Below are 16,557 nucleotides of genomic sequence, written 5' to 3'. Positions count from 1 at the left end.
TGTTTTGTATTATATACTTCTGTTTAGCTGCTTGGACAGCAGTGCAGCTGCAACTCACAGGTTTATGCTGTAATACTTTATGGTTTCTATAGCAACAACTCATTCACAGGGATTTTTCTGTAAGGAGACGTTTATTTTACGTTTGAGGAAGGAGCCTCCGGTGTCAGAGGTAACGCTGTAAGCTTTCTGACATCTTCAGGACAGGAGTTTATGTGGTGTAGTTTCTTGGTAACCCAGCGATTTTATTATTTATTTATTTCTGTCTTATTAACTTCAAGAGAGGGGCGCACATTTGCCTCACACCGCCAGGGTTGGAGGTTCAGTTCCCGCCGCAGCACTGTTTGTGCTGAGTTTGCATGTTCTCCCTCTGCTGCGAGGGTTTCCTCTGGGTACTCCGGTTTCCTCCCCAAGTCCAAAGTGACCGTAGTGTATGAATGTGTATGTGATTGTGCCCTGCGATGGATTGGCACCCCGTCCAGAGTGTATCCCACCTTGTGCCTGATGCTCTCTGGGATAGGTGCCAGGTTCCCCGCGACCCTGTAGGATAAGCGGTATAGAAAATGGATGGATGGATGGAACTTCGAGAGAGAGAGAGAGAGAGAGTAAAGAGAGGCAGGTGAAGGAAGGACTGTTTATAGCTGCTGTAGGAACTAACTTGTCCTCACAATATTAAATGCAACTATGTTATTTTATAAAAAAAATATTGCAATCATTGTGGTGGTATAAAACACTTCGGCGTGTGCTGTTATTGGAAAATAATCATGTTTTATTCCGTTAATAAAATACAGGTTGTCCCAAAAGTCTCCATACAATGTTTGCCAGCACCACGATGGTTCGGCCTTCATCAGTATGAAATAATATATAAACTAATATATAATATATAAACCAAGTATGAAAAATTTCTGAAGACATTTTACTAAAATGTTAAGTTCTCCTATATATGGAGACTTTTGGGACACCTTGTATTTTACGTAGATTTAAAAAAAAAAAAATTGAAGAAGATATTACTAAACAGTTTCTAGAAACACTTCTACAGCATCTACCTGCTTGAAAAATCCCAGGGTTATGAATATGCATTAATATGAAAACTGACCACATCCTTACGTACCTCCTTCTTTCCTTAAATATCTAGTCAAGTTACGTAATTGCTCGTAAGCTAGTTTGCATTTGACACATGAAGACACGAGAGGGATTTTTGAAATCAGAATTTCGATCGGCACTCTGTTTACTAGAATTTAACACCGGAAACTTCCTTGTAGCGCGAACATAATAATAATAATAGTAGTAAATGTAGTTTACAAAATAATAATAGAAACCGTAGCTTTCTGTCCAATTCACACAGCTTGTGTACTTCATATGCGCTAGCGGTCGATGGCAATTCAGATCGTGTAAATTTGTAGTTACAACAGTTTACTTAAAAATGTAATATGAGATAGTAGTAAACAAGCAACCTATTTGCGTTATAACGTTGTATGTTATACATTTAAAATCTTTTACAGAAAGTGAAACAGCAGTCTGTATGGAGTTTACGCTTTGGCTTTATTCATTTGCACAAGTGAAAAGAAACACCATGTAAAAAAAACGCCAAAAAAACAAAAAACCCAACAACAACAAAAACGCAGCAGGATAGATTTCGCCGCACATTAATAACAAACCTCACAACAATGATTAAAATGAAGAATGTTCTGTTTTGTGAAACGGGCAACTTTAAAAAACAAAACAAAACAAAAACAAACCTTCAGGAACATGTCTGGTGTGAATTGGACTTTATCCTCAAACGTCATTACAACCATCATGAACACTAGCTAACCAGCTAGCTAACTACCCTTCTCACTAGCCAGCTAGGTCACTACTAGTTAACTAGCTCGCATTTGTTACAGGTTAAAATTGCATCAGCGTATTCTCAGTGGTTTATTTAACAATAGCTAAGCCTATAAAAATCTAACAATAAACATACAAACTTTCATTTGTCATGAACATTAGCTAAATTAGCTAGTTTAGCACACAGGTCCTGAAGCAATAAATGTCCGAGTACAGTACGCCATCATCTAATAATCCTGGACATCTTTTTAAAGCAATGTAGCTTTATGTGTGCAAAGTGCTCATGTTTTTGCTCACGTAGTAAAGTGAGCTGATATGTAACGCTCCCCGATATTTACACACAGAGAAGGTGTGTTTCAAATGAACAAATGACTGAACCACCAGCCTCTGTGTGTGTGTGTGTGTGTGTGTGTGTGTGTGTAGACTTGGGGAAATCCTTCACATGGTGAAATTTTGACTAGGTCTGAAAACTACAGACTTTCCAGAACTGAAATACGTTTCCCCTTTGCATGAAGATCAACAACAAGCAAAGTCACAGCATTTGTAATGTCTTTACAGTGTAATCGTAAATATGAAGTTTTCTTCCATTTCACGATTATGGAAGGAGTCTCCAGTGTCAACACTTTGCAACAGTCAGAGGTAAAGCCATAACAGGAAAGCCCTTGGAACAGTGGAGGTTTTATGCTTTGAGGTTTCTTGTCTGTTGAGGCGACGAGTGTTCTACCACATTAACTGTAACTGAAAACGGATAAAAAGAAGTATGATGTGTGATTCTTTAGTAGATGACAATCATATGGCAAGTTGCTGTGATGGAAGCGGAATAAAAAAACACTTCAGGACATGCTGTTATAGTCGATTATTTTGCTACAACAGCACGACATTGTGCCTTGTATTCCCTTATCAGTAGATAAGAATAAACACGATAAATTGCCTGAGGAAATGTGGAAGACCTGGAAAAGGGTTCCAAGTAAAATCAAAATGACTTCCTGTTAACTTCTAAAGAAGTGTTTTAACATCCTTGCTCCTGTGATGGGATGCTGATGCCTGATGACTCAGTGATGAAGTTCTTTTGAATTCCAGTGGGGGAAATAAGTATTGGATGTGTCAACATTTTTTTCAGTAAATATATTTATATATTATATTTATATATTAATTATATTACATGAGGCTATTCACATGAAATTTTCACCAGACACCAGTATTAACTCAATGGTGCTCTGTATCTGATTCCATCAATATGTTTCGTAACAATAATGTTGCAAAGGTCTTGGGAGAGCTCTTGGTTTTTACCCATCATGAGATGTTTCTTGTGTGACACCTTGTTAACGAAAAGCCTTTTTATAGACCATCAATGTACTAACCTAGCTACTAACCTTGATATTAATTTGCACAGATAGGGGTATAATTACTTATGGATTTCAACTGGTTCCTTGCCTTACCTTGCCTTGGAGAACTGCTTTTTCTTAGCGTGTTCAATACTTTTTTCCTGTGTCATTCCACTCTATTACACATAACCTTATTTATGGAGTTTAATGTTGTGAAGTCTTTATATTTCCGGATTTCTTGAGTTAATACCGATATCTGTTGAAAATTTCATGTGACTAGCCTCGTTGGAAATATATTTACTGAATAAAATGCTGACGTGTTCAATACTTATTTCCCTCAACTGTAAGATGCTTTGGATTATAATAAACCCTAGCAAATGAATCGATAGAAATTTGAACAGCTTGAAAAGAAAAATAGACAACTGCACAGTAATACAGAACAGCAGCACATTGGGTCCTGCCGGGACATGCACAGTAATAAGTGACTGAAACATGCAGGTTAAAGTGAATGTCGCTGACATTCAGCAGTCTTTTTATCCCACATTGAGGTATTTTTAGCTCTGCGTGCTTGTGCACCCACACTTCATCAGTAAAACACGGCCTGTCGGCCCACCTGTCTCTGTGTCTGTCTGTCCAACTCACAGGTAAAGCTGTACTCAAACACAAAGGTGTCTAATGACTGTAAAAAAAAAAATAATAGACTGATATTTCTAATTATATCGTTATATCATAATATTCTAATATATTAATATTTACAGTACATCTTATCACTATAGCAACCCGGGAGTTTTTCTTATTCCGTCACTGTCTTCGCACAGCCTCCCACACTGAGAAAGAAAAAACCCTGAAAGTCACAGTGCTATACAAACAAACTCAGCCCTATTCACAGCCTCGCTGCTGTAACAGGACAAGTTTTCTACACTTCATGGGCCAGCAAAGAGGCTCTGTGACTCGTAATGCCCCGTTCTGGTTCATATATTCCTTTGCTTGAGCCGACGTCGGTGTTCAGACCCGGACATTTCATTTGCTCGTGGCCGGAACTGGAATGCTCAGCTCCTTGCCAAACTCTTCCTGTGTAGCCATTCTGACGAAGTCTTCTTCGGAGCTGGATTCCTGCTGAGGCACGCTCATGAGACAGGTGTCTTCGCCGATGTCTTCTGTGCCCGTCTCCGCCTCCTCTTTTTTCTCGTTCGAGTTCGAGCCGAGGATCACCATCCCGGGGGAGTAGATGAAAATAGACCCTACGGCGACAAGAAGCATTGAGTGTGGTTCGCCGTGGAACCTGACAGTCTATGCAGGCAAAAAAAAAATCTGGGACACAGAAACCAAACCCTTACTTTTTTTACTATTAAAGCCACAATGCAGCATGTAGGGGAGGAGAGAAACGCACAGTGTGGAAAGGAAACACGCAGGAAATAGTAGTGTAATAGTTGAAAGAAAACCCAGATGTGAAAAATGAGACCGGATCCCCCAATTTAAATATGATTTGGATATGGAATGGAGTGAGAGCTGCAGAAACTGTCGTTTCTGTACATTAGTCACTACTGAAATGCTTGTTGGGAAGTACGGATTTTCACTTCTGCAACTTGACTTGTAGTTTCGTTCCCAAACTACAAAAACAGGACTTTGTAAACCCTGCTCAAATTTTGGCTGATACAACAGGAAATGTTGTTTCGCCATGGGACAAATGATTAAAATATATATATATATATATATATATATATATATATATATATATATATATATATATATATATATATATATATAAACAGTGATATGAAAACAAAAGGAAAGTGGGAAATGGGAAGCAGTGGATAAACAAGATAAAATAAATGAACTCTCACATGTTTAAGTTTAACTCTTGTTGAAGGTGAAATAATACACTCTCCCAAACGTTCACACGCATTGACACAACACGGCTGGGCCTTTAGTTTTGTTAAGGCTCTGTCACATGAACTCTACCTCTTGTGCATAACACAAATAGTTATGCACATGCATATTCACACATACACACGTGTGAAAATGTGTGACAAATAGACATACACTGAAAAAAGCATGAGAGATCTTAGCATGAGAAAATTTCTTGAATATAGTCAAATATATATTTGTATATCTTAAGATAAACAAAATCTAGGATTATTAAACCTATTTCTAGACATTTCTCACTAATCTGGAATTTAACTATCTTGAAATAGTCTTGTTTTATTAGTAGGGCTGGGCGATATATCGATATAATCGCGATAAATGATTACGTGATGATTTTTTCTGAGATATCGTTGGTACGGTGATGCAATTTAAAAAAAAAGTTTTTAATAACAACAAATTAAATGGTACGGAAAGGATGCCGTCGATTTGACGTAATTTTTTTAAAAACGTAATCTTCTTTGTCTTTGTAGGCATTAAAGAAAAGTACCTTCAAACTCAGTTTAACCTTTTGTGTTTATTTTACTGCTGTTTTGCAGGTGGTTTGTTATATATAACAAAATTATATATCGCGATACTTACATCGTGTATCGTAGAAACCGTGAGATAATCATTTTTGTCATAACGCACAGCCCTGTCTAGCTTGCTTCTTCCCCCCTCCAGGACTGAGCCACTTAAAAAAAATTAATAATACATATTCATTAATATGTAACAGTAATGGTGGAATGGCACAGAACGTAGCGAAGTAAAAGTTCTGTTCTGTGATAAAAAATTAACTCGATTAAGCGTATAAGTACGGCTAGTTAAACCTACTTGTGGTTACAGACAGTTCAGAAAGGGAAGAGTGTTTTTTTGTGTGTACTGATGACATGGCTTGTTCTTTAAAAAAAAAAGCTGATGACAAAAACAGAACAGACGAGAGAAGTATGTGTTTATAACCCCTGCGTCAAATTCACGTCAAATCTGTTCTGTGGCAAAAAGGTCAACATGGAGCGCCACTACAAAAACAAAACCACTACGAACTGTCTCGTTTATAGCCATAAACTAATCGCTCAGATGTTTAAGCATTAAAAGGTAACCTTTTGCGACCATTTATTCATGTTTAAATCACTTATCCGGATTTATTCCTCCTCGTAAGCGAGGAATTTTATGTAGCTGGACCTTCACAAATTTTATTTGAATACCCCTGGGCTAACCTATAAGCTCTCCTCACCAACAGTGTTGTTGATGCCATCCGCTTTCCCGACGTGCTCCATGGTGACCTTCTGATTTTTCCCAGGGAATGACCCCTGACCCTGGACTTCTCTAACAGTGTCGGTGACATCGCTCACAGGTACCACAATGTCGACGGGCGGGTTAGGGTGGGCTGTGGGCAACACGGGCTGCTGCAAAGAGCAAGAAGAAAGCGGAAATGAGCTCGAGATGATTTTGTGTGTATCATCAAAAAGACTTTGTGCAATATTAAGCAAAATAAAAAGTCACTCACGTATCTTTCAAATGCCAGACCTAAAGAGACAATAAGAGAATAAGAATGAAATTCTGCGCAGCATGTCCTATTCTCATAAATGCAAGATGATTGATTTAAATATTGCATTGTCATAAAGTGAAAGTTCATTACAATCTGCCCGAGTTAAATGTGTTAAATGCACTACTTAAAAGCACTCCCGTGGTTTCTCAGGTTGTCTCAAGCGTTCGCCAGGATGTAATTCTGAAACTCTATCGAAGTGCGCTTTAATGGGAAAGAGAGCACGTGAGTTCTGAGGCAATGCGGTTTACAGTAAGAGGCAGACCGAGGGAGATTCCAGTATGAGTGCTGATAATCTCAACTTTGGGTTTATTTTAGGCAAAAAAGGTCATAGAAGTACAAATTATAAACATATTTCAGCGTCGCTTCTTTTCGTGCACGTTCATTCCTTTGCTTTTTGTTCATCAAAAATAGTTTTTGCATGCAAGGGGTATTTTTGTTGCATCATTTGCAGTTCCATAAAAAAAAAAAGAAAGAAGTCAACATTTCTGCTGGTCAGAGTAATGCGGGCATTTGCAGAAAGTTCCTTTCAAGATGGAGACCTGGGGAAGGGAACACATTTGTGAACTGAGTCGCATGTTTTTTTGTGCTGCAAACATCCATTTTCTGTGCCGCTTATCCGACACAGGGTCGTGCGAGAGCCTGGAGTCTATCCCTGGGAACTCAACCCATCGCAGAAAACAATCACACACACACACACACACACACACACACACACACACTACGGACAATTTAGAGATGCTAATCAGCCTACGACGCATGTCTTTGGACTGGGGAGGAAACCCCCGAAGCACAGGGAGAACATGCAAACTCCACACACACAGGGTGGAGGCGGGAATCAAACCCCCAACCCTCGATGTGCAAGGCAAACGTGCTAACCTCTAAGCCACCGTGCTCCCCCTGCTGCAAACATATTTGATTTCCTGAGACGACATGAGGAAAAAACCTTGAGAGGGAACCCATCCTCGTCTGGGTGATAGATAATGCCGTTCTAAATCGTTATAGTATACAATGTCAAAGAGTAAATACAAACACTATTGAGTGTGTTAAAAGGATGTTCAGTACATCCGCAGTGCAGGTCAGATCGTATCTGTCTCCTTTAAAAGATCACGTTCATAACCACAAGTGATCCATATCTGTCGTTAATGAGAACACTTAGGCAATTCTTAGGCAATAGTTTTCCATCAGTACTCAGTTTCAGTAGATTCCTTTTTTTCACCTTTACTTGAATTGATTCCTCAAATATCGAGTACACTGTATGATCAAAAGTAGGTGGACACCTGAGTATTGAACATCCCATTCCAAAACCATGTGCATTAATATGGAGATGTTCCACCTTTGCTGCTATAACAGACTCTTCTAAGACTATTTCACTAGATTTTGGAGCGTGGGTATGGAGATGTGTCCATTCACCACCAAGACCACAAGAGTTCAGGAACTGATTTCGGCAAGAAGGGCTAGCGCAAAGTTGCCATTTCATTTCATCCCAAAGGTGTTCAGTGGGGTTAAGGTCAGGGCTCTGTGCAGGACACTCGAATTCTTCCACTCCAACCTTAATACACCATGGAGCTGGCTTTGCACACGGGCGTCGTCGTGCTGGAACAGGTTTGGGCCACTTAGTTGCATTGAAGGGAAATTCAAGGGAAGGGAAGGCATGACATTCTATACAATTATGTGCTTCCAACTTTGTGGTAACAGTTTGGGCAAGAAGCACATATGGGTATGATGGTCAGGTGTCCACATACTTTTGGCTATATTGTGTAATTCATTAATTTCCCCATCCTTCCACTGAATATCGTCACTGCTGTTGCTGTGTTACCACCGTTGTTTTGCCGCACTGCAGACACTAGATGAGGATGATGATGACTGTGATAAAGCCGCATAAATTCCCACATTCATGTCACATGACCTCATCTCGTATATCTATCAAATCTGTATCTAGGACCACATATGAAAGTGGCTCGGGACTAATTTGAAGACTGGTTTTTATGTATCAGATCAAAAAAATCAGATCTGTATCATGATAAGTATCATGACACACCCATAGTGTGTCAGGATCAAGCACCATACACACACACACACACACACACACAAAATTGTGTTGTTGAAAATATTGTTTTATTTACTTGTAGATCATGTGGAACTTGTTTGTTATTAGTGTGTGCAATGCATTGTGGGTACACACCTGCCCACTCGAGTTTGTTCTTGATGGCTCTACTTTTGCACTTTAAGGACACGCATGTCACCAGACACAGGGACACAAGCAGCAGAAGCAAAAAGATCCAAGTGGTCTTCGAAAGGGGCTCAGATGGTGGAACAGGGCCCTCTGTTGGAGAAATGAGAAAAACGCTCGTGCAGTTCATGAGACCAGAAAACCCAACTTACACAATAGCTACGAAAACAGAACAAGCAGGGAAGGGTGTGAACAATACTCAGTAAATAATATAAAACATATTACGCTACTCTACGTACTGGTTTCTCGAGTCATTCTGAAGTCGGCACTCACGCCTAAAGGAGCTGTCGTCTCAAAGGATAGAGACCTGTCCAGGTTCTGAGAGACCTGATACACCGTGTGGACTGAATTATTGACTGCTCGGGTGCTGTTGGGCTTGAGGATAGATGATGGGAGTGTCTGAGTCGTGGTGTTCGGTGTGTCTGGCGTTGCGCTTGTGGGGTTTAGCTTAGGAAGGACTGTCGAAATTTCAGACACCTGGTTTGGAGAGATGGGCCAATTGACTGCTTGGGTGCTGTGGATCTTCGGATGTCCACACACACGGTCCGCAGTTGGCGATCCTTCTTCAATCACCACCTTCCCTAAACTGGCACAGCTGACAGAGACATAAACACCGGGCATGTGAAATGCAAGCAAAATCATTTTCATACATGGTAGGTGTTTGGGGTTTTCACAGGGCCTACCTACAAAAGCCATACATTCGGCTGAACCCACGTCTGCTACAGAATCAACATGCTAATACCGATGTTATAGACACCCGTATTTAATAATGACTCTGTCAGTACAGACGGTTAAACAGATCTTGTGTCCTAAATGCTATTATGTATGTTAAATTCATACACCCTCAATGAACACAACATCGTTACTGTTGAAAAAAAGTGCAGACTAGGAGAAGAACTGCATATCCTTGGCATGCCATGAGAATCCAGAAGCCTGATTTCCTTCTCATGATCATGTCGAATAATGGCTGTAAACCCTACCGACCTCAGTGAGATATTTTCACTGGTATCTATGCTATGAATTACTGGCTGAACTGAACTTAATGGGAAACCCTTTATAACAGAGAACATTTCTGGTATAAAAAAACAAAACAAAAAACAAAAGGTGGAGCAAGAGTGCAACATTTGTCGGAAATATCATAACGGTTATTCCAAGTGTTTAAAGTTATAAAAGGTATGAGGTATAACGAATCATCATACAACGGTTTGGTTGCCGTGAAGTGTGTCTCCACCATAGCTGAACTGAAACCTAAGTTATTAGTGATGCGTCATCCGCAAATGAGTCGACTCAACGTGTTGGATCGTTTATGTGAATGCTCAAGAGCCAACTCCCATGTGAGCCTTTTTTCTGTATGTAATTCTGTTAACCTCAGTTAAAAGGATAAATGAAAATGAATCATCCGCAAATGAGTCGACTCAACGTGTTAATAATTATTTTCTGTATGTAATTCTGTTAACCTCAGTTAAAAGGATAAATGAAAATGAATCTTTTTTGGTAAGTTTGTTTTATTTATAGTGCATTGTTATTTATTTATCATGTCATTGTTTGTTAATTAAAGGTAGAATAAGCGCTCACTAGAAGACCAATCGTTGTTATAAAAAATAAAGAAATCCCAAAACTCTTTAAACAGGAATTTTGTATTTTTTTTTAAGCAATGAGTCAGGTTCACTCTTATTGGTGAGTCAAATGATCTGACTCACTGAAAAGAGCCAAAATTCCAATCACACTACATGCAGGAATATTGTACCTAGGAATGTTTTCTTTCCCTCACCTACTCTGTAAAGAAATGGGATATTTATTAGACATCAGATTTATTAGATTATATATCTTTGATATAAACATAAATTTATGTTCCCCTGTTAATGAACATGGCTGTTCTTCGTGGACAGCAGTTCCTGCCTTTTCATTGATTCATCGACTCGTCGTTCCTGACTCAGCTCAACAGCATTTTATGAAATGTTAAATTAGTTCTGGCGGTGTTCAAACGTCCCGAATCAGCACGAAAGATTTTTTTCGTCTTTTCACACGTCTGGAAAGTAAAAGCCGCACACCCTCGCTCTCAGCACTGAAACTGAATCTTGCGTCCAGAAGAGAGAGCGAGAGAGAGAGCGAGAGAAGCACTAAAATCCACCTGATGCAGATGTTTCTGTTCATATTTCACATGTACACAGCACAAGGTTAAGAGCGCAGAGCTAGTGCTGGGTGTGACGGGTTATGTACTGAGCATTCCTGTAATGAGCAGCACATGAGTGGTGAAAAAAACTCCCATACTCAGGGAATTTCAGAGATGATGGTGGTGGGCAGTGCTTGTTATGAACCACGCCTAATGATAGCAAAACCTATCCAAGCTGACAAATGCAAAGATAAAGCATTTACATCTATAACAGTAATAAAATGTTATCCTGATTCGCTCCTGCACGATATCTTAGTGATGTTATCAGATAGAAATGATTATCTCAAAGCAGAACATGGTGCTTACTCAGTGAACTGCTGGCAGGATGTCTGTAGATTAGATGTGCTGGTGAAGCCGTTGGTGCACGGCTCACAGTCCCTCCTGCAGGTCAAGTTCACTGGACTTGGGCAGTAGTAGCCGGGTTTGCACTGGCACCTACGGTCAGTTGTCTGATTGCAGGGGTGGACTTGGATCAGGTTTTTCTTAGCTGCGCACACACACACACAGCGAGAACTGAGCGAATCTCAATTATTTATTAAAAAAAATATGTATACACACTTTGCATTTTTCCTGATCTTACCAGTACAAGATGTTGTACACATGTTACAAATGCCCTGTCCATTCCTCAGAGACCAGAAATACTCAGCTTTGCATGGCTCGCACTTGCAGCCTCCAGAGACCCTGCGATAGCCTGTGAGGACACAGTACAGCCTTTATAATGTACACTATATATATATTTACACAACAGTGCTGTTGAATTCTGGATTTCTGATGAGGGGGTGTTAAAATAAACAAGTTTTTCTACCTAACTACAGTTCTGACAGTAGTGCATCTGCAACGAGAACGTGCGTAATGGTCGATAGGGGGAAATTTTCTCTAAGGAGACTTTTGTTTAACATTTATGGAAGGAGTCTTCAGTGTCAGCGCTTTGTAACACTCGGAGGTAAAGCTGTAACTTTTCTGACAGCTTCAGGACAGAGGAGTTCGTGCTTTTCGCGGTTTCTCCTTAACTTGACGAGCGAGAGAAGAAAAGTCGTGCTTTTAACTGAACGCCTGTATGCAGCTGCTATAACGTAAACGACAACAAGCACGAACTTGTTTCCCGGATGTTCAGCGATATCAAGTGTGACTATTTAATACACGAAACAACTGCTGTGAGGAATAAAACATGACAGCTGACGCCGTAATTAGAAAATATATCAATGTCAGTATCCATATGCACCTTCATGTTTTATTCCCTACTGACGTTAGCTGAGTTGTCATAACACAACTAGCCACGAGGCTGTCACCTGCACCACACAATGACTGTACGCTTTGTCTGGAAATGACTCGCCAAGCTTTTCTTTTGCAAGAAATGCAAACAGCCAGCTCAGAAAACCAACGCTCACAGTAAAATCAAGCATCTTCTGTGACATGGAAGTCCGCTGGTAAACAAGTTGAGTATTAACAGATTTACAGATTAGCACAGAACAACATCTCCTGACTCAGAACGTGTATATATATATATATATATATATACACATATATATATATATATATATATATATATATATATATATATATATATATATATATATATATATATACACACACACATATACACACATATACACGATTTAACTCTTGGTCAGTCAAAAGGAAAGTCATAGCCCACGTATATATTCTGAACTACTGAACTGAAGGGTGGGTCAGTGAAATTAAAATGAGTGATTGTATACACGTTCTGTTCCCCTTCACATGTCCTTTTCTGGTTAAATGGCTCACTCAGATGGTGTTAGATAAGCGTTGGGTGTAAACCAGGCATGTATCCATATCTACATTACAGATGTGTTGCGTAAGTAAAGTATGCATTACGTGTAGGAAAAGAGAAGCCTATGATATTTCAATGTGTTTCCTCTTTGTTGAAGGTCAGGGTCTAAAAGCCTGTGTGCACATGCTTGGTGATATTTCCTTTTACTTACTCAATAACTAAGGAAGGGGGTGGGGGGTGGGGGGGGGGAGTGGATCTGCAGACAAGAACATTCCATTCATGAACACACGCACGGTAATGGGAAAAGGACAACAAATACACAAGCTGATTTTAGAGCATGAGCTCATCTGTATGATGCTTCTGTGGAAGTCTACCAAACACCAATTCCTTTATTTATTATTATGATGTCACCGGTGTGACCTTTCATAGGCATATTGTCCTTCTTAAAATATGTTTTTGTGGCCACAGGATAGGTTTGCTTTTTTGCTCATGAAAACACCTCAGAATAAATAATCCTCCCACTGATTTCTCTGGAAAAGCCTACCAGATTCACATGTTGGACAGGGGCCTGGTTTTGCTGGAGGTATCTGGAAGAAGAAGAAAAAGAAGAGCAAGAGAGTTAGACATCAAGTCAGTTGGTTTATTTGTTTATCCGCTTTGAGTCAGAATTGACTCAGTGAGGATTCACAAATGTACTAAAACATCAACCATGCGTTTAGTCATTTCTGGGAATTGGCACAAAGACAAAGCTTCAGGTCATGTTGCCAATTACAACAAGCAGTCACAAACCGTAGTTGTAAACTTATTGGAGTTCTTCCTGGCAAGACTCCAAACAAATGCACCACCAAACCGCATTCATTTATGAATTAAAAGGCGTAGGGGAAAACAAAACAAAAAAAGCATTTCCCCCACACACAGCTTCTATCTTCTACACCTTTTTGTTAACGCTCATCTCTTCCAGTAAACTATACATGCGGACGAGTTTCCACAAGGCATATCACAGTCTAATATTAAAGTGTGTTTAAAATGAACAGATTAAGGAACTCCACAGAACGCTTGACACGACATGAGAACTTTTAAGGGAACTTTGTGGGATGTACAAGCCTGTGAAAATATTATAAAGCCTTATCAGATCAGAGCAAAAACCACACAACTAAAAATATCCGAAATGCAATGCTCTGACCTTCGGCACAATCTCGAAAGGTACAGTACTGAAGTGTCTGTGCTGTTATTTGAAAAGAAAAGAAAAGAAAAAACCCAACCAAACCAAAAACAAAAAACCCAACACATCCACATCAGTGTCAGTGATGCTGAGCTGATCTGTTTTAGAATATCTTCTGGCTGATCACACAGGCAGGCGATGTGGTCAGATCAAGGGGCTGAAGGCTAGAAATGAGTGTCAATCCTACCAGTAAGTCTGTACTGCACCATCATGTAGAATCATCTCTGAAATGCCTGGAAATTCTTTGATGCTTTAGGGTAACCTACATACTGTTTCAAATGGCTCAGCATTTATATAGATATGATGATGTGGCCTGAAAATGACCTGCTGCTATCAAGCAAGAGTGCAAATTAAGTAATAATTTCATTAGAATCAGAAAAACAATGCTCCATATCATCCTTCCTTCGATCATAACAACATGCATATATATGCTAATTCAATTAGAATAAATTAGAATAATAGCAGATCTATACAATCAACTGGTGATGACTGGACTCGTGCTCTCATTTTACATATTATACACACACACACACACACACACACACACACACACACATATATATATATATATATATATATATATATATATATATACACACACACACACACACACATACACACATTATATATGAATGTATATGCTAAATAATTGAAGTCTATACATTCAACTCAGTGAGCTGGTCTTAAAGTCTCAAGTCATTCAACAGATTCCCAGATGTTAGAGCATCACTCAAGCCTTTATTAACAAGAATTCAGATCTCACCGCAGAGAAGAGTAGAGAAAGCACCAGCCATGGTAAAGACGACCGGTTCTTCATGATCAGCAAGGATTTGTAGATCTCCAGTGATTCCGACGCTTCATATAAAGAGAAAATCCGCTCGACTCGACCGCATCTGTTCGAAGATGCCGCCCTTTATTTAAATACTCCTGTGGTCACGTGGTGCACACGAAGCGCACCCAAAAAAAAAACGTGTGCCATACACACACAGACAGAGAGAGACACTCGTCTTGTCTTGTCACAGAAGTAAAATGAAGAGCTAAATGTTTCACCACGTAATGCTAAATAAAAGGGCACGTTTCACACACACAGAAAACAAGGGATATGCTTAATTTCAAGAGTTAACACCTCAACCTTTTATGGTTAGTCATAAAAAAACCCCCAAACAACAGAAACCATCACAATTCTAATGCTTTCCATTATAAACACCATTACAAACCATCAGCCAACCAGTAAAACCATTACCATGACTGGTCCTTAATGGTATCCACTAGACATAACACGCCACCAATAGAAGGCAACAAATTACCCATAAAGACCCAATGGGGACCATTACAGTTTCCATTAAAACCATTACAACTCCTATGACGGTTTCTATACTTTGTTTTTGTTTGTCCCCCCCCCCCCCCCCCCCCCGGGTAGGCTCAAGCGACGCTTTTACCCTCAGCACTGAGGTAAAAGTACATTTCGCATAAAGGCATGCTCGACAGTCATTGCACATTAATCACATTTCGCTCGTTCTCATACACTCTCATTTCGAGATTTATTACCTCACCGTTCTAGCTAAGCACTGAGGTAAAACTACATACCATGCAGCTTAATTGTACGTTAAAGCTTATTCCATTTAAGCTGTCACTACCCATATTCTCTCTCTCTCTCTCTCTCTCTCTCTCACACACACACACACACACACTCAGAAAACAAGGGATATGCTTAATTTCAAGAGTTAACACCTCAACCTGTTATGGTTAGTGACATCACTCATCACTTTTACCCTAAGCACCGAGTTAAAAAGTACATTTCATATAAATCCACAGCAATCAACAAGTCAGGATAAACTATCCCATTTGACTCACAGGAAATACCTTGACCTTTCTTTGTCACTGCTGTGGTACCCTCTAGCGAACACCTTTTGCACCTTCAATGTGTTTTACCTTTTACCTGGAAATAATGTGCATCTAGTGTACCTTCTCTCTGAGTATCAGTCTAGAAGCTAATTCAAATGCACAAGAGTGGTCCTTAATGTCCAATTATGCACCTTTAATCAGATCAGGGGTTGTCAGACTTTTTACATACCAGACCTCATTATTCCAGTGTGTGCAGTAAAATTCTGAATATTTATTTAATATTCCTTTAAATTCCTGAATATTTCACTGACAAAATAAATGAGGTCCAAGCTAACATTATTTATAGCTCAAATTGTTGGTCACTTTTAAGGTTTAAACCCTAATTCACGTGACCTGTCATACAAGCGAATAACTATGAAACTATAACAAATATTTTTTTAAATAATGGATTGTGATTCAAGTAAGTAAAAAGAAATTTGTCAGTACTTTTTTCCCCCTCGGAGTGCATAGTGCATAGTTATGCATGCTTTTGCTCATTTTATAGATACACCTACCTGGTACTTACAGGTGAATGCTGAAACTTTGCATCTCCTATGGTTTCTCCTATGAAGCATGTACATCAGTTTTACAAAAAAAAAATTTTTTTTTAAAAAAATTGTTCAATATAAATGAATGAATACATCATGCAACAAGACAATACAAGCAGCCAAAAGGCAATGCAGAACCAAAAGTAAAATTGT

At 39.3% G+C, this 16,557-nt stretch overlaps 1 protein-coding gene across 1 annotated transcript; it reads right to left on the bottom strand.

Annotated features, from left to right (window-relative positions):
- Positions 1-141: 141 nt before the first annotated feature.
- si:dkeyp-61b2.1 (tumor necrosis factor receptor superfamily member 21) lies at positions 142-14,876 on the bottom strand. Its single transcript, XM_053653448.1, has 9 exons — positions 14,736-14,876; positions 13,295-13,337; positions 11,581-11,691; positions 11,307-11,487; positions 9,067-9,422; positions 8,780-8,920; positions 6,556-6,575; positions 6,283-6,454; positions 142-4,387 (listed from the first exon to the last, which is right to left on the bottom strand). The coding sequence occupies exons 1-9, from the start codon at positions 14,787-14,789 to the stop codon at positions 4,167-4,169; spliced, it is 1,299 nt and encodes a 432-aa protein (XP_053509423.1). The 5' UTR covers positions 14,790-14,876; the 3' UTR covers positions 142-4,166.
- Positions 14,877-16,557: the final 1,681 nt, after the last annotated feature.

Source organism: Ictalurus furcatus, chromosome 21, assembly GCF_023375685.1.
Source record: "Ictalurus furcatus strain D&B chromosome 21, Billie_1.0, whole genome shotgun sequence".
Lineage (NCBI taxonomy): Eukaryota > Metazoa > Chordata > Actinopteri > Siluriformes > Ictaluridae > Ictalurus > Ictalurus furcatus.
The sequence above is the reverse complement of the archived record's forward strand: the minus strand, read 5'-3'. Positions and strand labels throughout refer to the sequence as shown.

Excerpts from the sequence above, each read along its gene's own strand:
- si:dkeyp-61b2.1 (XM_053653448.1), bottom strand. The coding sequence starts at position 14,789 with ATGAAGAACCGGTCGTCTTTACCATGGCTGGTGCTTTCTCTACTCTTC. Across the intron at positions 13,338-14,735 it reads TTTCTCTACTCTTCTCTGCG|ATACCTCCAGCAAAACCAGG; the intron begins GTGAGATCTGAA and ends TTCTTCTTCCAG. Across the intron at positions 8,921-9,066 it reads CAGAATGACTCGAGAAACCA|AGGGCCCTGTTCCACCATCT; the intron begins GTACGTAGAGTA and ends TTTCTCCAACAG.